We start from the raw sequence: 22840 nt of genomic DNA on the forward strand, positions 1-22840 counted from the left end.
CAAGGGTTCTCTTTCGAGGCAATCATCTTGTCTAGCAGTGCTTTAAAGAACAGTACTCTCTTGTCCAAGTTAAAAGTGTGCTCCTAATGTTGGACTTTCTATCAGTCCTCAATGACTACCCCATTCACCGCACTTATCTCTCCACACACTGTTTTGAATACTAGGTCACCTCTCTCTTAAAGTGTGTAAAAAGCAACTCTAAAACCCTTTAAAGGAATCGGTGCTCTTGTGGGGAGCATCGCTTTCTGCTTGCGCGTGGGCTAATCGGCCATTTAATCGAAGCTGCGTATCATTCACTGCACCAATCTATTGCATTCACTGCACCAATCTATTGCAATTATACTTCTTCCAAATGGTGCGATGGTTTGTAGACACTTCCAAGCCACATGAAACAGACTGTTTTTGAAAGCTTCCAGGATTTACGCCTCATTTTTTTATGCAAGTTTCTAGGGTGCTTCTCTGCAAGTAAAGCTAGCATCACCTCTTCACAGGAAATGTCTTCCTTTAGTGCCTTCAAAATTTTGTCTGTGTTCCCAAGCCACTGGCCACGTCCGTAGCCTGCTCAGCTGGCATCAACACCTCAATGCAGCGTATCCCTATCACTACAAAAGCACCACACGCACTGCCACGCCACAACATGCTGGCTATATGTTATTTGCAATGTAGAAAATCACAGAATGGCAGGCCTGACACGTGCACAGAGGCTTCCTTCCTCCTCCTTCACCTGAACAGTGATAACGGTAGTGATGCGTGCTTTGAAAACTCACCTTGAACTTATAGCAGTGCTGCTTTTGATAAGTTTTCAGAAAGGAGGGTGGTTTCTGACCCGACACTGGTTTTCGGATGAGGGCAGTAGCGATGCGTGCCTCGAAAACTGACATCAGTAGTATGCCAGCACTGTTCCTAGCATATCTCCAATCCAACTTAACCGGTGCACATGTGACTTCACTCTGAATTACCCAGAGAATTCCGCCATCGACTTATGCATAATTTAACGAGATGGAGCAGAGAGGCTGAATTGTTCAAACTTTCTAATTTACGGGCACCAAATTAACAAGGCTCGACTGTGCCTTCTTTGTACTGTAAATCATTCCAACTTTGCCTGCATAACGTGGGTAATCTGTGCAAAGGGGCTAGCACAAGGCTGAGACGTAAAAATGGGTGAAAATCTAACGCTTAACGCCTAGAATGCATTTCTACATAAAAACAATGTGTGCTTCTACTTTTCGGATAGATAATAATATTTAGCCTCGTAAATTAGCAATATCAATGGTACTAGTACAGTGGCATTCCAGACATGATGAAAAGCGACACTAACCACATTGGAGACAAACGAAGTCCATTCAGATGTGAGGGCATACTTCTGGAACTGGTCAAAGAAGGCCGGCCCAGCATCCATGTTAGGCTGTGATGGTAAGTGCTGCCAGGCACGTAACCTTAGGCCCACTCGTTCAAGCAGAGCACGCACCACCGGAATAACGAACGAGTACTGCTCCTGGTCTCCATCTGCAATGACAGGGCAACCACAACTGACGGTCAATGTGAGCTGGACTGAACAGCAGAAACCAAGTGCGCCGCAGCGGCCAGAGGCCACATCTCGACATCTGCAAGGTTATAATGCCACGTGAAACCAACATTTGCATAAGTGCCATCTGATTAGGCCTGCCATTTAGAGGACACACTCCTCAACCACCTTGCTTCCTTGATGTCTAAGTAGAGTGAATGAAAACTGCACCGCTTATAGAGGTTAATTTGCTATTCGTAGATATATTTTTAGTTTTAACACTTTTGTGTTGTAAATGCAATAAATTTGTGAAAAATCAGTGCATGCTTCTAGCAAGCGGACATGGCACTAAGTATTACACGGCAGCGGAAAATAAATTTTCTGGTCTCTAGCACTCCACTGTGTACAACTAGCCAAAACGATGTTACTCACTTAGCATGAACCATTTATTTTAGACAATTTCATACCTGGTGCCTAAAGATTGCCTAAATACCTGGCAGCGGTCTGTGTTTTTGAAGTCTGGTACGCCTTGTGCTTGCGGTCAGTTCTGTGTGAGTGTATCAGTGTTTATGTAGTGTGAAGGCCTCCTGCCATGTAACATAACAATATGTCATTAAATGCATTATAGCTTATATAGTTACAATGTACCTGAAAGATTATGCATGCCAGATCTTGTCTTAATATGTTAAACTACTAAGTGCCCGAAATGTTATGCACAAAAGCCATGTTTGGCCCGAAATAAGAAGCCGAGCAAAACGATAATATAAATTTTGAGATGTCCAGTAAAGGAGCTCTATTTTGGCAAAGAAAGTGCTTCTTTTCATTGTTCTTTCCTGGGAAGGTGAAGTGGCGAAGCCAGCCTTGAGGAGAAAAGCACAGGCTTCAGCCTAATCACAGGCGATGCCGTGATTTGATGCATTACCTGCTTGAAAATGGGTCAGACCTTCACCTCCCAACTGCTGCGAGTGCTCTAACCGCATTTTTCTAACACTTTGCCGTCGTTTCTGGCTATGACCTTTTAATTTGTGAAAGGGAATTGATCAAGGTTGCCCAAATAGTCAAAGTGGCAAAATTCAATTTTTCAATGAAAATTATCTTTTTCTTTATCCCCACAATTTTCAGAGCTGTAACGCTCATCTAAAGCAACGGCACAAATTCAGACTGTGCACTGAGCAGCGTATTACTGCTACATATTAAAATATTGCCTGCAATGTGAAAATTCTTTCTTTCACACACACACTCAAAAAAAAAACACGAAAGAAAAAATACTGATGATATAACAAAAATGACAGAAAAAAAACCCATACCCTGTTTCACTCTCAGCACTAAACATTGAGTGCAACATTTTGAAAAATGCAATCAGTGCGCGACACTCCGCTGTCCATCACACCACCTTCCCGAGGCCTTAATAAGGGTGAAGACTCAAAATTTAACACATAAAATAAAATGCTACTCATTCTGTGCGCTATTACTTAGCACATTTTGATGGTAAAACTCTTCTCATATGTTAGCACATACTGCTGGCGTGGACGCATACGAACACAAGAAACCATCATGTCTTTTCTGTGAAATGTATGAGAAAAATTTTCAAACACCAAGAATGCTCTATAGCATTATGGCCAAACCTATATACATATACTTCTGGCTTCAACCCCTTTGGCGTACATGTTTTTGATGCCAAATTCGAAAGTGTTGGTGCGACATTAAAAAAGTATTTTGTGGTAAAGTCTGAAAACCATTGCCAAAGAAAAACAAAAATTATTTCCTGTTCCAAAATGCTGGCAATATCGTTTGGAGGCTGCTTTGCTGCAAGGAATACTAGCTGACCTTTGACTGCTCTGGCGAGGACCGCGTTCACCCCGGTGAGCAGGTAGCAGGACTCCTCGAGAGACGCGAACGGACGTGTTTGCACGAGTGTGTGCAGCCGAGCCGTGGCCATGGCACAAAGCTCAAGCTTGTGGCTCCCAGCGCACACCAGCAAGATGCCCAAGGCCAGCTTGGACATCTCCTCCCAGCCCTCGTCTCCCGGCGACTCGCCAAACACCATCAGCAGGTCCATGACCATCAACACATGCTCCAGGAGCTAGGAGAAGGTTGGTGAAGTTTTGATGGGGGCCACAATCTCCACAAGAGCACGGCAGCTGATTTGAATTAAGTATGACACCAGAGACTGTATTCACAATTTTGGCAGATAGAATCCTTAGGAACTACCGAATAAACCAGAATATAGGTCGAGATTTTTTTATAAAAAAAGCAAGCTAAAGTCACCCCTTGTCTTATATAGTGGTCTTTAGCAGAATTTGAGGCACAGTTTGGCAACAAGTGGCATGCCTGCTCGTGAACGAACAGCCAAAGCCGTATCGACATCCTGCAGTTGCTGGCATTTTGTTTTTCCATCCCAAGCGCATTTATCTTCGCGTGCGCTCTTTTGTTCGACCTCTGAGAGTATAAAGTGCCTCTTTAGCAATGAATAACGGCATGTGGAAGCAGTTTACAGTGGCTTTCCAGAAAAAGTGATGTTCGCTTTGGCGAACGGCAATATGGCCGCTCTGTCAGCGACAGTTCAGCGGTTTGGCGTGCGGTGCTGCGGACAAGATCAGCTGTTTGCACATAGTCTTTCAAGAACTGCTGTGTAAGTAACACGCTTGATGGAACTAGATGACACACTCTAGGAGGTGATGAGAAGCAGAGTAGTCTTGCGACGACCTTGCTGAGATCATTTGGGTTGTCTGGAAGTTTGGAGTGAGATCGTAGCTCTGGTGATGCAGGGAGAACGACGATGTAAATATATGTGCTTATCCACTTTTTTTCTAGTTTTATTTTTTTATTCATTTATTTATTTTTTTTACTTCAAGGTAAGGGGATCGACCTATATTCCCACCCAACCAATAGTATGGCTTATGCGGTAGCCAACTGTAGCATTATATTTTCAGAAATATGACGGCACCCACTGTGACACAGCTGAAGTGATTAAGGGCAGAGAGAAAATGTATAAACAGCAGAGGGGCTGACAAGAGTGCTTCAGGGTCCTTCAAGTGTAGGCATTATGCCAAGTAAATCTTTCACTAATGCTAAAAGACTGCAAGCCTTAAATCTAGGTCCAGCACTGCAATTAAGCTAAGCTATGGTAAAGTCGCACACCCTATGTGAGCTTCGTGTTGGAGGTAAGCCGCAGAAACCAATAACAACAACTTTGAATCCCCGCCTGCACTCTAGAAGAACATAAAATTGTGCTCACTTTCTCACTCAGTCGACTCTCTTCCTCAACATTTTCGTGGCAGACAAAGTCGAAAACCAGCTTCATCAGCTCAGACGCATTCTCGGCATGGGTAGCATTGGCCTGCCCTGATGAGGAAGATGAGAAAAAGGCTTAAATCAAATCAGATCAAATATTGAAAAATTTGTGTTGCACAAGTACAAAGAAACATGTTACACAATGTTTGGCCTGGTAGCCATGTGACTAGCAGATGCTTCAATACAAAATAATGTCCATCAGACAGTCGTTTTATGAGTTCAATGCGAAGATCAGAAGGCACATTTAAAGGACTGAGCTGAAAGGGCAATTCTCAAATAGAAACATATTCATTCGAAAAAGGCACATCGGATCTGCTTACTTACATAAAGTGCACCAAAAAGGCTCCTAATATCTCAAACTCCACGTAAAAATAATAATAATAATAAAAAAAAATTGCAGTTCCCTATGAATTTGAACGACCCAGAGTAAATTGTATTATGACTTTCAAGCAAGAAAACAACCTTTCACAGTAATCATTGCTTCCAGATTGCCTGACGAGTTTTTGCAAGCCAAACCAAGGTATGCGGAAAAAGGTTTACCGTAGGTACCTGATTCCTGCAGATTGGTGCAACAGGCTTGAAGCAGCCTTTCAAAGAGCTGCCGTTTGATCTCAAGATGAGATGCAACAAGTTCATTGGTCAAGGCAAGCTTGTTGACACATACCAACACTTGACCTCGTTCCTGGAGCACCAAATGATAAGAAAGAAACCTTGTTAGAAAAAATGCCCGAAGACTGCAATAAAGAACATGCTAATAATATGCACAGCAAGTTTAATTAATACTGAAACTTAAATCACAACTAGGACTACATAAACTTGCATCCAATTTGCAAAATACTTTGCATCACAAGGCCAGCACGTATACAATTGGTTAGATAGAGCCTGACTACCATCTCCTTCGTCTCTGTGAGAGCTAGCAGACGGACACAGGTCAATCACAGTCCATCATGAACAAATGTTATATACAAAAAGCTTTCCGAATCTGGACTCTGAAGAGTCCAGATCCAAAAAGCTACTACTCAAAAAGCTACTTTTCTTAGTATGCATGGTGAAAGTGCCCTATACAGAGCCTATACATGCTTGTGGTCCTAGATTACATGCGAAGACTGAGCAGCCGTGCCAAAAATCAGAAAACTATAACAAAATACTAACCAGACATAACAGCTAAATAATGACCAACGTAAACCAGAGTTTTACTTCCGTTGTACCATCTGCATAGCTAACAGGAAGCTTGGTTATAAACTACGCTTGAGCAACCCACCCGAATGCATAGCATCAACAGGAAGTAACACTCATTCATTTTAACTAATGTGATAAACAGACTATCAGATTACACTATCATACACAAGTGTCACAGAAAACTGTTTTGTTCTAGTTCAGAATCACTCTTCCTTGAGTTGAGAGCAACATACACAAAATAAGCCACAAAAAATTACTACAAATACCTCAAAAGCAGTTAAGTGAAGATGATCATCTGGACATGAGCAGAAAACCCATCTCTCAACCACGTCAAGGGCAGTGTAATTAAAAAACATTATGTGCATCCTATTATCATCATGAAAGCAACATTGTGGAAGCATTTATTTTCAATAATTCCAGCCAAGCTCAATATGATGTTCTTGGCTAACTCGGGACTGCCATATTAAGCTAGACCCAACCAAGCTCCTGGTCGGCTCTAAGAGCTAAGCAGCTAACTTATGCTTCTAGATAACATTATCTGTTGCGATGCTGAGTTGACAATAAAGAAAGATATAACTACACTTTCAAACAAACACTAATAGCTGAAGAAAGTTCCCTTGAACGAAATTCAAGTTCAGAGGGAAAAGGAAGAAACACGAATAATTTCGCTTGTATACTCCCATCCGATACAGAAAAAAAAAAAGAAACCTTTTCCACTTTGTGGTCTACAACTCATCAGCATAAACAACCAGGCAAGAAAATGAGTGGGCAGGCAGTGTACCCACCATCCAGGACTGCTTAGAGGAACCCTCGATGCCACGCCAAGCAAGAAGAAACGCTGCCTCTACAACACAGCTGATCAGCTGTTCCTCAATGCCACCACTCAGGCCATTTTCTACGGGGCTTCGCACGGGCGATGTGCCCAACCTACAGGACCCAAGGGCAGTGGGATGAAGAAGAAACAACCGTCATGCATACAAACAATATGCAAGCAGAGAAAGAAAACAAACAATAGGCCAGGTTGTAAAACCTGTTCGACAGTTGAAAGAATTGCACATAAGGTAAGATCATGAGAAGACACAAAAAGGTTGCCCTTGTCCCTACATTATAAAGGCGCAGCTTTCAGCAAATTATTTTTGAGGAACTATTAGAAAACTGCATATTCAAAAATTTCTTAAAGGGACAGAACACTGGTCAAAATATGTCATGAGATTATGGTGAAGATGAAAAGACCTTGCCTCATATAGTACTACAGATTGAGCACTACAATATCAAAGAAAAGAGGCTTAAAAATTTTAATTTGGCATTGAAAATCGCATAAAAACAACTGAGGCGCTATCTAGCAGAGAAACCCTATTACTTTCTGTGTAGTACCCCACGTGACTACATGTCAGCAAAATATAGCCGATTTTCGTAAGTGCATACTGTTTCTTTTTGTTTTAGCAGTGCTTGTCATAATTTATTGTATTTTGCGCTCTCTACACTGCATCCTTAAATAAAAACCACCACTCCTTTCACATCGCGAGAAGCATGCTTTCAGATTTTGCCACTACATGGCACCAGAGTGTTTGAAATTCTGTGAATGAAGCAATGATAATGCCCACAAAATCTTTCGTCGACGAGGCGAGCATTATTGTGCCATAACAGCCTTGAGTGCAAACCTGAAAAGGACATTACTCTAAGCAAAAAATATCTAATTACTGTCTGGCGAATGAAATTTGTATTTGTTTTTGGTAAGTCTTTTTTGTCGACCACCAGTCGTCATCACAGCCACTGCTCATGGTTTCCAAGGTTTCCAGCATTGGACTACAGAAAAACAGGCCCATGCATTGATAGAAAAATTATCGGTAAAAATTTTCTACAGCATTTCTACCAAAACCGCTATGGAATCGAACATACTATTAGACATCAATCTTTTCAATGCGCCCCAAAAAAATTCGAGATCTACATTACAGTGTTCTGTTCTTTTAACATTTGAGCATCCCTAATTACATAGCATGCTTTGACACTTGAAATTTTCTCACCCACTTCGTAAAGAACTTCCGATGGTCGTTCGGGTTCACGTGCATGCGTACCAACGGCTTGTGCTAACATAAAGTATTTCCTAACTTTCATCAGTTACGTTGAAGCATGCTCAGTAACAAATCGGCCGAGACTGTACAAGCACAGCTTTTTTTCACAGATTTTATCCCTACATGGCACAACATTGAAATGACAAATCCCTGAATTCACAACTATAAAGGCATTTTTGTCTATGCCCCTCTGCGCATGCCCCTCCATTCTCTATGTCTGTTGCAATCTTTCCCCAGCATGGGATTTCGCTCAGTGTTCTCTCTTCTTTTGCTGCTTTCAGATGGTAGTGCAGATGTTATACATCCCCCCCCCCCCATAGTATGCCATCAACAAAAAAATAAAAAAAAGATGTCTCTAGCTGGACCTGAAGCAGATGACAAACTGGATAGGCACTGACTGGCAGTGCAACTTGCTACTCTTGGTGGCCAAGCCTACGCTGCATCACGCTGCTATCTGACAATGAGAAGCAAACTTGCCTGCCACCTGTCAAAAGCAGCACACCACTGTTGGGAGAGGTGGCACATCACCTCATTTTATTTTACACTGAGTGAACAGGTGGCCCCTATTGTCTCTAAGGTTGTACCCAGCCTCGTATAATATTCCTGCCTGGCAGTCATAGCAGGCGGGCAACACATGGCTTACATTTTCTGCGCTGGAGAGATACGGGGGCTCTGGTCCTGAGCCCTGCGCAAGGGGGAGGGAGTGACTGTAACGGGGCTGCTTCGCTGGGCCGCATCGGAAGCCAGGTCCTCCTGGCTTGAGCATTGGCTGTTGGTGCGGGATCGACCACTGCACACACAAAGGACCAGTCAGGTATGTGGCCCATGACTCAAGGATGCGAGCGCTGATACAATGAGCACGTGCTATTAAAGAGGGTAATCAAGGCAAACACGGCTAATGCTCCAAACATGCGGAACCCTAGTGCATAATGTTGTCGATGTTGGGTGGTTGTGTCAGTTATGTGTTGGACAATCCTAGCCTCGCAGAACAGTTACCAGGCTTTACTCTACCCTTTTTGTAGCAAAAGCTACACTGCGCTAGGTTTTCAAGCCATCGGCATGGCACCGTGGCACCGTATACCGCATGAAGAAGAAAGAGAAAAAGAAGAGGAAGAAGAAGATGAAGAAGACACATAACTCGGTAGTTGGTAGAGGGGAACGACAACAGTGAGTTGCTAGGACAGAAGGTTCGTTCGAATATTGTGACGGCGGCACATTAAATCCAAATATCCGCAGAAAAATTCGCTGCAACACTCACAGCTTTCACTCTATCACTAGGTTCAAGCCATGCTTAAACCCCCCCAATTTTTTTGTGCCAGTCTCCCCTGGCTAATGCATTGGAGGAGGTTCTAGACATCACCCTTCCTTAGCACAAAACAAATGGTAAAAGTAGCCCCATGCATACGGACAACATCCACGAGAGCGCCCTCCTCAGCTTGCTTGAACAACATTCTCATTGCGTGGAGAGTGAATGCAAGAGTTTTCAACGACCATGGACTATGACGTGATGCCATTTAAACTGGGGTGAGTGGACTGTAACGAGTGCTGTAGAAAACTTATAGGTACAATGTTTTAGAGGAAAGCCTTAAGGCGAAGTAGAATTGAAACAATGACTTTCCCATATGAAGATTGACCAGAAAAAAATTATACCGACACCATTCCCACTTCGAGTTATTGATCAATTTGCTCTTGCCCTATGATTTGATTAGTTAGCCATTTTACTTAGTTCTGTTGGTAGAGTGAATGCCCTGGAAAGGTGGTGGTCCCAGATTCAAACACTGAACCAGGACACATGTTTCTTCAACTATGAAGTTTGTGCAAAAGCTGAATAGCACTCCTTATAGCCATATGGCTGAGCAAGGGTGGGTGTTAAGAGTACATACTACATCATATTTAGAATTAAAGCAAAGTTCTATATACTTGTGATCCCTCCTAATTTGATACATTCTAATTCTGATATATTACCACATATTTGCCAAGTAAAAAGTTTGCCCTATAATAAAGGAACAATGCAGGAAATTCATTTTAATATTTGTTTAGAGTGAAAATTGATTCTCTGGCTCTATATGGGCATGCTGAAGGGCAACTCTAGCATTTTTCATCGTCCACATTTTATGGTACATTATCCGCAGTCTTCTGACTTCTTGTGCCAAACTTCCCTTCCAGATGGCATTTTGTTGCACTGAAAATTAATTTTAATACTCTCCTTTTCATGGCCCCAGCTGTGTTATTTCTATAGGCATCGTTGCATGGGTGACATCAGTGCTTGCATACAAACTGCGATATTTTCTCTTCATTTCCTGAAGGAGAAAATTTCAAGTTTGTGTTTGGTCATTTCAGGAAGATAATGTTCAAGCAGTCATTTATAGTCATTAGTTTAGGCAGCCGACAGGCGCGCAACATGTTCTGTGACAGTATCTGTGACGTCATCGGTTGGCCCTTTGTCACTTCATAGGTCAAAACTTCCATTTCAGTCTCCCGGCCTGCTATTTTAGTTGTTTGCCTCTGTCCAGCACAAAAAGTGGGTTTTTGTATGCACGGTTGATAAAATTGATTTTAAATATTTTATTGCCTTCAATCTAAATTCGCAACATCCACACTCAGAAGAACTAGTCAGCACCCTTTTGGAATGAATATGGTGTAACAAATTTCCCAGGATCCACGCTAAAACTTCACTCTCAATACTTGTGTTTTCCTCTCTAAATTTATCAGTGATGAAGACACCTGTATTTCATTTTCTTGTGGCCTTTTCTAGTTTATAAGAGCTCTGTTACAGAGCGGAAGCTTTACTCTCCGGGTTACAATTCCAGAGTTCACCGCGTGTTGGCAAATGACCTTCAAGACCTCGCAAAATCAAACCAGGAACTGGTCGTTTTGGTGGTGATAGCCGTATAGTCATATGACCAGCAGTGACCAGTGTCATTGTGACCTTGACCTTGTGTGAGGTGAAAGCATGCAGGTAAGGTACTAATTTCCGTATAGTGGTCAGAGGAATAAACAAGGCAGCGGTATGCAGAGCCTCTGCTCGCTCGCAACACTAGGTTTAGCCATGATAAGCCCCTGCATTTCTTGGTGACAGTGATGTCATTAAAATGCTGTAGCCTATCAAAGAAGGCCAATTTCAATAATTGTCTTCAGTGCCCATTCAATGAGCATAATCAGTGCTTAAAAACCATGTAATAGTCAACGCTTTTAAATTACAGCTGGTAGTGCTTTCAGGTTTTTTTTTTTTTTTTTTTTAGTTTTATTGTGCTCAGCTCTGTCTTAATCTTGTAGGTGAACCAGGCCAGTGCGAGGACTAGAAGTCTCAAAAGTCAATGTTCGCATGCTCAAATGCATGAGATCCTTAACTTTAGTGCACTCTTACAGAAAGGAATACCCGTCCACAGCATAATTTGTGCAAGAAGTTGGAGGAAGGCACCCGACCCCTAGAGCGGCCCACAAGAGAGCCTACCTGCCAAGGAACTGAGTGATCTCGAAATCAAAGATGTGCTCCTTGAGGTGGGAAAGGATCTGTGATGCTTTGGGTGATCCCGGCAGGATTTCTTCGAGTGACTGCTGAGCGACCAGGGCCTTCTGGGAGAGGCGGTGAAGAGTGCCACGCTTCAGCACGGGTGACCCTGAAGATGAAAAAGAATTTCTATATTGGCAGACATCAGACATCAGTTGCCAAGGATGTCCTTGGTGGGGCTCTGATTTCGTGCTACTGTAGAGTCTGCGCCTTTTTTTTAATCTTATTAGGCACACTTGGCAGATATGTAACACCTCTGTTATTTAGAAAAAAGCGTCAGAATTCGGTTCTTTTCTTTTCATGATTTAAATTAATGACCTGTCTACTGGTATGGCTTCTAACATGTGACTATTCGCTCATGACTGAAAAATCTATTGACCTATCACTAATAGGAACGATGCCGAACTATTACAAAACGACTTGAATTACATTGACTCCGAATAAGACGTCACTAATTACATTCCACCACAGACAGTCCTTTCCTTCGCCTAAATAATACATATATGCATCTAAACTTTCAGCAGTTGACTTATAATATTTCGGTGTAAAGACGCCAATTGCATGCTTGATTTTTTATGCCATAACCTGTGACTTGCATCTCCTTCTGTAAAACTGCCAACCAATTTAATGCTTGTCCATTTGAACTGGAATATGCATTTGCAGTTTGAGACCCTCACCAATCTAACCTTTCCCTCATCCTCGAATCCATCCAGAATCGTGCAACAAGGTTCATTAATTCAGACAAATCATTTTATCCAAATGTCCCTGATCTGAAGACAAAATCTAATCTTCATTCTTTCACGTCTAGTCGCAAAATAGCGTGGCTATGCATTTTTCACAAGTTTTACCATTCACCACTTGAAAACTATCATCATGTTTTGTCATCGCGTTTCCCATTGATTTAAGTAAAGTCTATTCACATCTGCAGATACTCTTGCACGTCTCTATGCTTTCTTCATCCAGACAACAAAAGACTGGAGTCGCCTTGCTGCCGATGTAGTTCATCACACTTATCCAGCACACTTCAAAGCATTAGGAATTGTAGCAGCCCACCCATCATGTAATACCCCAACAGGGGTATTTGAGGTATAAAAAATAATTTAATCAAATAAATAAATTTATTCAGAAAGTATTACTTCTTTTCGAAGGAGTGTCAGTCGGCAAAGACATAAGCGCTACAGAAGTCCAAACCCAAACAGCATAATATGCAAGACGGGAAACATAGCTGGCCAATCACAAGAGCAGATGCTGCGCCATCGGCTACGATGTAAACTTCGTTAGCTGCTAGGGGCAACCAAACAATAAGGAGAATAATGACATGGGCAGTCACGTGGCACAAGGCCTTCAATCTTTTACACCTTGCGTGTAGAATCAAGCTGAGGAACCAGTTTTGAAGATGGCGAAACAACCTAAAGATAGCGCTGCTCAAAGCTGGCATTGAAATGATGCCTATTTTTTACTGTTTCAAGCCCCGATACAGTTGACTGACAGTTTTTTAGAGCACTATCTGGTAGATAGCTAGGACAATGGAGAAAATAAGCCACAGGAGCAGATGGTACCTCGTTTTTTAAGAAAACCAAAATTTTCACCATTTCTTGTAATTTGAAAGTTGTGTCCTACGAAAGTGCAAAAATTAGTTACATTCAACAAAATAAATATTTAAACCAAGACACCTCTGCAGCTCTAGAACAAAGAGTTTAAGATAGTAATCACAACACACTTCTCTCCCCATAGGGTACTCTTCAGAAGAGCTTTCGAGAAAAGTTCTGTTTCGATAGCTTATGCCCCCCCCCCCCCCCCCCTCCCCCCTCCACCTTTTTCTTTGCAGGTCTTAGCACCTGTTTCAGACTTGGACAGAACATAAAGTATGCAGCTAAAGAAAGAGAACAAGTGGTAACACCTGGTTTTTCAGAGTCTGCATTGGCGTCGGCTTCCAGGGAGTTGAGGTCAATGAGGTCAAGCGTGGGAACGGTGGCCTGAAACGCACGACTAGCTTCTGAGATGGGCTCCTTGATGAGCAGACTCAGGATGCATTCTTGCCACCCAGTCTGTGCTGCCAGCTGTGGTAGCAGTGAGGCGCTGTCAGTGAGCACTCCGAGGAGCTGCAAGGACAGAAAGGCATCGTGCGCGTGACAAAGAGAAACCAAAGTCAGGCTACTGGTACGAGATGCACAGTCCAGTAAGTAGCAATACAAAAGAACTCATCTCATCTTCCCTGCTGCATTATCTCTCACAGCACCGGCAACTTCCTTGACTTTAAAGTGACTGCGCAAATAATGGAGAGGTTACTGCATGGTAATAACGAAAAGGCTATCTTCACTGAAGAAGGGTGTGCAAATATTGAAATTTTCTACTTTAATCAAATATCAATATGAGAAAAAAATAATGTCTTTGAATACTGAATGTTTGATCAGAAAAAACAAAAATTACAAAATTACAAAACTGAAAATGTTGTTAGTCTTCTTTATTTTAGAATCCAGATGGTACCTGCAAATAAAATTAAACTAAAATTGTAGGAAGTGTATACCCTACTGAAAAATTCAGCATAAATTTTATACAGGATTCCGTATACTGAGTTTTATCTGCAGGAAGGACCTGCATGAAACCGAGTGTAACTGTCATGTCACTGCTGAATACAGTAAACACTCGCTAATTAGGCCTTCAAGGAATCAGAAAAAAATGCAAGAACTACCGAAAACTAAAATTATCGATTGGGTCTGAAAAAAAAAACTGATGAAAACAGTTTGCATCACAGTAACTGTATCTGATGAACAGCTGCACTATAGTTGTCAGCATCTGAAATAAAACCGAAGAACAACGTTTTTTGCTGGCTTGATATCTTCACTAAAACAGAGGCTACAAGCCCGATCTTCAAGATCCTTCCGTTGGTTCTCTTGATGCTACATGTACCCAGGGTGTCTAGCAAACCCCTAATTTCAAAATCCCTGACTTTTCCAGATTTTTCCTGATTATTTCAGTTCAAATTCCCTGACGAGTGAAGAGGCTCAACAATGCAGCTGCTGATGATAATGAGCATAACTGAATAATTCACAACAAAAAGCTATTTATTAACTATATTCTGCAATTTACAATAGTGGAAAGGCTGTCATTTGTGTTGACGGCTGTTAACGTCAAAAGTTGAATGAAATGCCTCAGAGCATGTGACCACCCACACCATAAACAGCCAATCCAATCTAATCCAATATGGCTACACACGGGTTTGATAGCACAGCTCACATGGCCGCCACTGGTGCGGTTAGTATTCCTGCTTTTTCTCGCGTACTACTCTCACGCAGCACTTCCGCATACTATATTGCGTATTGGATCTTCTATTGTGGCAGCTCAGCCATGCGCTGACATAAATAATATATCGCGCCTCACCTTGTGGCGTGGCCGCGGCCCTGCACCGGAGAGAGAGCAAAAAGAATGCATGAATAACATACTTGCTATGTGTCAGCTTGAAATGAAAATGCACTACAAAATACATCGTCCCATTATCCCTAACTTGCGAAATTTTTTATGGTTTCCCAGACATTTCAATGATTTTCCCCGGTGCATAAAATTTTCCTGAGAATTCCCAGTTTTTCCGATTGCTAGACACACTAGTACCACCTTGCCATTAATAACCTCCATAATCATCATCATCATCAGCCGGACTATACCCACTGCTGGGAGAAGGTCTTTTCCGTTTTCCTCCAATTAGCCTGGTCCTGTGCTAGCTGCATCTGCTTGCCTCTTGTGAACTCCTTAACCTCATCTGTCCCCCTAACTTTCTGCCGCTTCCTGCTATGCTTCCCTTCTTTTGGTATCAAATTTGTTACCCTTTTCGACCGTCGGTTATACTCTCATTGCGCTACATGCCCCGCCCATGCCCATTTCTTCTGTATTTCCACTAGAATGTCATTAATTTGAGTTACTTCTCTGACCCACTCTGCACGCTTCCCATCTCTTAACATTACAGCTACAATTTTCCATTCCACAGAGCTCTGCATTTGCCCTCAACTTGAGAAACCCTTTTCATTAGCCTCCATGTTTCATGCTTCAGCCCCATAGGTGTGTACACGTAAGATGCAACTGCTGTATACTTTTCTGTTGAGCGATACCGGTAAGCTGCTATTCATAATCTGCGAGTATTTGCAAAATACCCTCCATCCCAATCTTATTCTTTTAGTTATTTCACTTTCTTGATCCGGATCTGCTGTCTGTCCTAAATAGACATATTCGCCTACCACTTCCAGTGCTTCGCTACCTATTGTAAACTGCTATTCCTTCCCGAGGCCTTTGAACATTACCTTAGTCTTCTGAATCTTGATTATTAAGCCTATATTTCTGCTTTTCCTGTCTAGGTCAATAATTTTTTGCAGTTCATCCCCCGAGTTAACTAGCAAGGCAAGTTCATCAACGAATTACAGATTACTGAGGTATTCTCCATCAACCCTCACACAACTGCTCTCATTGCAGGTCTCTGAATACCTACTTCCTATAAGCAAGCGGTGAGAAGTACTGGGGAGATCGTGTCTCCTTGCCTACCACCTTTCTTTATGGGAATGTTGTTGCTTTCCTTATGCAGAACTATGGTTGCTGTGCAGCCAGTATAGCTATCTTCCGGTACTTTCACATGCAGCTTGTCTACACCCCGGTTTTATGATGCCTAACTATACACCATGTTCTGGGCTGACGCACTATTTAAGCCATTCTACCTCACATCCTTATCCCTTCTACATATTCACTAGAGCATTATTATAACACAGTACATGACAATAAAGTAGTGAGCTATCTACAGTCACTTCTAACTGTAAACAAATAAATGTGTCAATCATCAATAAATTCGCAGAGAAGAGCTGTACATGGATGTAGCTGACAAAGCCAGGATGCAATCTGTCCACGGGTGTCAATAAAAACTCTTCTCAAAGCAGAAGGCAATCTCTTGCAGCGTTTTTCTGGATGGTTACCTTCTTTGCAGCGTAAAATTTGAGTTCAATGTCCATGGTCTTGATAAGGTTGAGCACAGCGAGGAATCCTGGAAAAGCTTGTGAGATGTCTGAAATAATGCAAGGTAAAGCATTTATGCATCTTCCACCTGAACATTTGGTGCCAATGTACCAGCTGCACATCCACATCCAACGCATAACATTCCATTAAGACCATAAACACAACAAGGCTCTTCTAAGGAGTTATGCATGCAGAAAAACCTCGTTGATACATTTTCTTTAATAAACGAAGGAAAAAAAGTCTATCCGGGAAAACGTATGATACGAACTGTCCGATTCTGAAAAAATTTAACTGCTGAATGAGGTATAAAGGCGTTTAGAATTGAGACTTTCACTGCATAAAAGTGTAGATTAGCATTTATCGACATAAAGCATGCCCAGCAACTTTTTGTTTTAGCTCTCAGTCCGTATTTGCGTTTCCTTAAGCGTGGATGAGGTTTAGTACCAAATCAGGTTCGTAGAAGGCAGTCACGAGTCGAGATCACTTCTTTGGTTAATTTCGGATGCTTCACCCCTCTGTATCAGTGATATGTGGAGAAGCGGTCGCAATGGTTTACAGCCTTTGCTGTTTTGCTCGCACTGAGTCCCTCAGACCCGGCCCGCTTGTATACAAGCGAATATGCTGGAAGTTATCAAGTGGTTCACCCTTATGCCCCTAAGGCACTGCAAGAAGCCACTGTGCTTCTCCTTATGAAGTCATTTTTCCTCCGGAACGGGCACCTTGTATGTTGGCTCGTTGGCTTTCTTTTACTGGCTTCGCCCCTTTTCATCCATGCTCTGCAGGAAAGCAACTATGGCGAGTGAGCACTGCTGATTGGTTTTTCATGTAGCAAGCACTAAATCCTTAGTACACTTCCGATTGATCGCAAAACGTAATATAAACCCACTATTTGATCATAATTTTGAACGTAGTAGCCAGAAAATCGTGTTATCTGGGAACATATTAATCGGGAGAAAAACAGTGTAACTCTACAAGAGATGCTTACTGCCCGTGATTTTGAGCATACGAATCGGAAAATCGTATGAACCGGGAATATATCAACGAGGTTTTACTGTATTATAGTATGTCATGCCTCATTTTCCGACACTTCCTTATATGCTAGGTTCTTGAGTCGTTTTTTATCTTTCAATGCAATATAGTAACATGCACATAGACGGCATAGCAGCAGTAAATTAGTGAAATGCTTACTTTTCAGGAGGTAAGTGACTAAACTAAGATGACAACATGATGATGAGGATGACTTTATTAGTAGCACAAAAGTAGCCCAGCCAAACAATGCCTAGAGCTAACTAATATGTTTAATCTGCAAAAGGCAAGGTCAAAGACCAATTCTTCCAACCACTTCACTCACAAGAAATAGGAGCACGAGATTAGTGGAAAGCTTGTTTGCCACTGAATAAGTGAAGTACAGTAGTAAAGTTGAAAGTTGGGCGAGTTGAATCTTGTTCATATTGAAGGTAGCGCAAAAAAAAAAAAACGAGGACAAAGGAGTAGAAGGACACAGCACGAGCGCTTCTACTCCTTGGTCCTCGTTTTTTTTCCACTACCTTCAATATGAAGTGAAGTACAGTCACCGACTGATATTTCGGACTTCAATAATTCACACCAGCGTGATATTTTGGACTTCATTCAGGAACCCTCATGCGCTCCACAGGGAGGCTCTCGTTCTACTTGCTTTTTTCCCATGAGTTCCGTCTCGCGGTCACCGCTACCATCGTTAACCATGGAAACTGAATGTTATTGCTTCGTGGGGCACGTGCATTCGTTCGCGGAATGAGCATGACCTGCAGCTGCGTCACAGTATGTCGTGAAATAGCATGGACATGACAAAACCATGACTGGCAGAGATATTCTAACCGGAGGGTTATAGTAGTTACAGCTTACCACGGTGACCACCTTGAGTGAGTTGCATGCTTCCCAGTGGCGCACATGCTTGCTGCATCAGCACCAGTCAGCGCGCGCACACTGGTCGCAGTGTTTGCCGTATCGGATCATGTTAGCACGTGCGCGTGGCTGGTGTGTGGAAGCTGATCGCAGTAGCAGACCGCGCTACGCTATTACTCCCTATTATCGACATATGAATGCATCATGGGGAGCGGCGGAGTTTGCCATTTGCAAAGTTGAGTTTTCACAAAAAAAGTGAGTTTTTTTTCAAGCTCACGAATTTTTCTAATTACTCGATTATTCAGACCGTGTCCCGTCAAGACCGAAAAAACGGTCAGTGACTGTACATCAAGTGGCAATAATGATACATTAATAGATGCATAAAACAAGACTTTACCATTGAAGTGCTTACCTGACATGAGTATCAGGTTGACAAGCTCCCTAGCTACTTCACTAGACACATCATTTGATGACATTAGACCAGTTAGAGATGCAAAGCCTACTTCAGCGAGCCGTAGCCGTGATTTAGACTTCTCATAAACCTTGTCGGACCTCAGCAGTGCCTGAATCAACTGGAATCAATAAACAAAGGTTCAATAAAAGAGATTAAAAAATAAATAGCAACAAGCGTGCCGCCACTAAGGAGATCACTAAAAAGATAACAAGGAAGAAATGGTAGGAAAATAAAAGCGACGTACACCGACTTGCATGAAATAAACACCGAAGAAAGAACAAATGCATTCACAAGAGATGTAACTAACAGAGTAACAACCAAAACGGTTGGTCAAAGCCTCTATCCTGTCCTGAGGCTGCGCACAAGTTGTTCTCTCCTTCACTCTACTCGTTACACCATACAAAAAAGCAAACTGATCCCAAACCTAGCAAAACCTAACTCCTAAGAAACAGAACCCCCCATCCAATTGCATGTATTTGTCTCACCTTAAGAACCTTGACCTTGGTGCAGCTGGAGAACTCCCTGTTGAGTAGAATGCAGTAGAACAGCTCGGCAGAGTTTGGCTCGTAGAGAAGCAGTACAAGTTGATCTTTCGTTGTGGGGCTCTCAAGTAAGTGCAACAGCATTTCAACCATTTCCTTCGCCTGTGAAGTAAATAAAGTCCTTCAATTAGAGTTCATCAGATCACTTAGGTCCTTTGGCATCATAAACTGCATTTCAGGCTCCATACGAGTCACCAAGCATGCATTGCACATTGAATAGGGGTATGGGAATATTGAAAATTTTTAATACAAATTGAAGATGAATATGAGAAAAAGTGACCTCAAAAATCAAATACCTGATCAACAAAAAAAAAAAATAAATAAATAAATAAAAATAGCAAACACTGCTCATCTTGTTTATTTCAGAATTCACATTCATTTGAAAATAAAATTAAACTAGAATTTGCACAGAAGTGAATTTGCACAGATGCTCTACTGAAAAATCCAGTATAACTTTTATACAGAATTCAGCAAACCGGTTTTCTGTACAGGAACGACCTGCATGAAACCGGGTGAAGCTGCCATATCACCGCTGAATACAGTGAACTCTCGTTAATTCTTCAGCTTTCAACGGCCCGGAAAAAACGTCTATTGAATGGGCCAGAAAAAAGTGCCAAAAAACATTCGCATTAAAAAAATTTTATCTTACGAACACCTGCACAATAGTTGTCTGCATTTGAGATGAAAACAAAGCGAGAACAACATTTTTTTTTTCTGGTTTCGGCCCCAAAATGGCCTCATCGTGTTTTGTGAAGAGGGACCATTCCTGCACTGCAAGCCCACGCAGTCAAGCATTGCAATGAAGCGCATAGTGCGATGAAAGAGTGATGAATACGAACATTTTCAGCATATTTGGTAAATTTAAAATATTCAAAAAATCCGAACAGTATCAATTTTTCGAATATGAACAGGAATCGAATAACAAACATATTCGATTCGAATCCGAAATTTCGGATATTCACACAACCTTAATGTTGAAGCTTCACGGTGACTAGTTCCCCGGCTGGTGTTTTATAACTAATAGCATGTAGTAACAAAAAACAACAAAAAATCTAATATTTGCACTTAATTGCTGTTTGAGTGATCAATACATATAAGTGGCAGGTGAGGGGAATGTTCTGCAGACTGAAAAAGCATAGAGAGTTTACAAAACGAGTGTACTGTTTAGCACCTATGCTGAACAGATGGCATGCAAGACTGGTGGGGCCCTAAAGAGTATCCATACACATATTGCAATTCATAAAACAGCACATTTGCCCCACGCAGTCTAAACAAACACGAGGCATGTAGCAAGCTAACAATAAAACTTTGCAACGCATAGAAACAGAGTCCCAAACAAAGTCTATTCAAAATCAATCTGGCCGTCATATGAGAGAAACTCAAGGAGAGACTGATAACATGCGCTTTTTAACATGGATCCAAATTATTATAGTTTCTAGATTGTTTATGTGCACAGAAGTGCACTTATCACCAGTGCCTCTGTTTCAATGCAATAGCTTTAGAGTTGTGATGTAAGGGGTTCACAGATGAGAATTCAGAGCCAGTAGCAGTAGCTCTCAATTCTCCTCTTTCATCACTAAATTCCTCATCATTTGCTAATCCTAGCTGCATCTTTATCAGCACATTCAGCATTTAATCCAATTCACATACTTCTCTTTTCCCTGAGAATGGTAGCCACGTTCAGTAAACTACATCTTCCAGACAAATAGCTGTTTTCTTTTCAACTTTGAGTTCAGTCATCTACAAAAAGCAAGCCTCACTGACAGTTCCATTACTTTTCCACTACACACTAAATTCGAAGAGATGCGCCACACAGAGCGCCATGTGAAGAACACTGCACTGCACGCCTCAGATGTTCAAGCGATCATGCACTCCGTCATAAGCAATGTACCAAAAGAAATGCAAAACCTGGAACATCTAACCCCACAATCGCCCCACGCCATTTTCTTTTGCATAAAAAAGCCGCTCCCAAATTGGAGCAAAACAACAAGAGAAGCTTGGTGGCTGGAACACGCAAAGTGAAGCATGCCCAAGTGTGCCATGCGGAACGAAATAAAACACTAAGCAGACACATGAGGGTGACCACTACGATTCAACGGAACGAGAGTGTCTGTGCATTCACTCCAACAGATTGACAAGTTGGTACATTTCTTTCATATGACATACAATCGCTACATGGTCAAGCTGCTTTTGTTCATGTTTAGTTTCGTTCAATATAGGTTAGGTTAGGTTAGGCCAGGCTAAGTTAGGATAGGTTGGTTTGTACTTTTCTTTCATCTGACACGCAACCATGATGCCTGCATATAATAAAGCTACTTTTGTTCACAATAATTGCATGCTCACGTTTGTTATAAGAGGGACTGACCGACAACCATTAACCATGAAATTAGAAGTGCCAGCAATAATAAAACTCACCAATTCTTCTTTCCTTTGAGACAGCACATAAGATACAATTGCGTTCACATCTTGGATGCTGACGTCACGCATCATGTAGAATTTCACCAGTGAAAGAACTGCCATGCGAATTGTCTTGACATCATCAGATGATAGTAGGCTGCAGTCACTGTTAGTAAAGAGAACGAAAATTCACATGAAATAGCATTATTCTACACTAAGAAAAAAAAAAAAAAGCCACATCTGACCGAGGTCTTGCAAATGTCAAACACTACCTTGTACTTAAAAAAAAGAAAGAAATAATATTTAGTGAAGCCTCGACTATTACAACACTGGAAAGAAAAAAATCGGAGCTTTTGCCATGAAGGTAACGCTGTAATACTCCTGTCACATGGGCACTTGTAAGACCTTGAGAGTTAAGGTCATAATCATCATCATCATCATCGTCAGCCTGACTATACCCACTGTAGGGCGAAGGCCTCTCCCATATTTCTCCACTTAACCCGGTTCTGTGCAAGTTGCATCCACTTGACCCCTGCGAACTTCTTGATCTCATCCGCCCACCTAACTTTCTGCCGCCCCCTGCTACGCTTTCCTTCCCTTGGAATCCAGTTTGTTACCTTCAGCGACCATCGGTTATCCTCTCTTCGCACTACATGTCCTGCCCATGTCCATTTCTTCTTCTTAATTTCCACTAGAATGTCGGTAACTTGAGTTATTTCTCTGACCCACTGTACACGCTTCCTATCTCTTAATGTTACCCCTACCATTTTTCGTTCCATAGCCCTCTGGGTTGTCCTCAACTTAAGTAGAACTCTCTTGGTTAGCCTCCACGGTTCAGCCCCATAGGTGAGTACAGGCAAGATGCAACTGTTGTATACTTTCCTCTTGAGCGATACCGGTAAGCTGCTAGTCATAATCTGCGAGTGCTTGCCAAATGCGCTCCATCCCAATCTTATTCTTCTTGTTATTTCCTTTTCATGTTCTGGATCTGCGGTTACTGCCTGTCCTAAG

At 42.0% G+C, this 22840-nt stretch overlaps 1 protein-coding gene across 1 annotated transcript in view; it reads right to left on the reverse strand.

The window, feature by feature from the left end:
* Window positions 1-22840, reverse strand: part of LOC146199595 (neurobeachin-like protein 1) — a 107103-nt gene that overhangs the window by 35206 nt on the left and 49057 nt on the right. The window contains exons 28-39 of the mRNA XM_084595114.1: window positions 21848-21995; window positions 19376-19534; window positions 18849-19008; window positions 16513-16601; window positions 13461-13662; window positions 11504-11669; window positions 8693-8839; window positions 6763-6904; window positions 5339-5480; window positions 4743-4849; window positions 3332-3587; window positions 1319-1506 (exon numbers count right to left, since the gene is read on the reverse strand). Coding sequence (XP_084451240.1) covers window positions 1319-1506; window positions 3332-3587; window positions 4743-4849; window positions 5339-5480; window positions 6763-6904; window positions 8693-8839; window positions 11504-11669; window positions 13461-13662; window positions 16513-16601; window positions 18849-19008; window positions 19376-19534; window positions 21848-21995 — 1906 coding nt within the window. The remainder of the gene's footprint in view (window positions 1-1318; window positions 1507-3331; window positions 3588-4742; window positions 4850-5338; window positions 5481-6762; window positions 6905-8692; window positions 8840-11503; window positions 11670-13460; window positions 13663-16512; window positions 16602-18848; window positions 19009-19375; window positions 19535-21847; window positions 21996-22840) is intronic.

The sequence above is a fragment of the Amblyomma maculatum genome, chromosome 2 (genome assembly GCF_055883805.1).
Source record: "Amblyomma maculatum isolate TAMU_Amacu chromosome 2, ASM5588380v1, whole genome shotgun sequence".
NCBI classification, from domain to species: Eukaryota; Metazoa; Arthropoda; class Arachnida; order Ixodida; family Ixodidae; genus Amblyomma; species Amblyomma maculatum.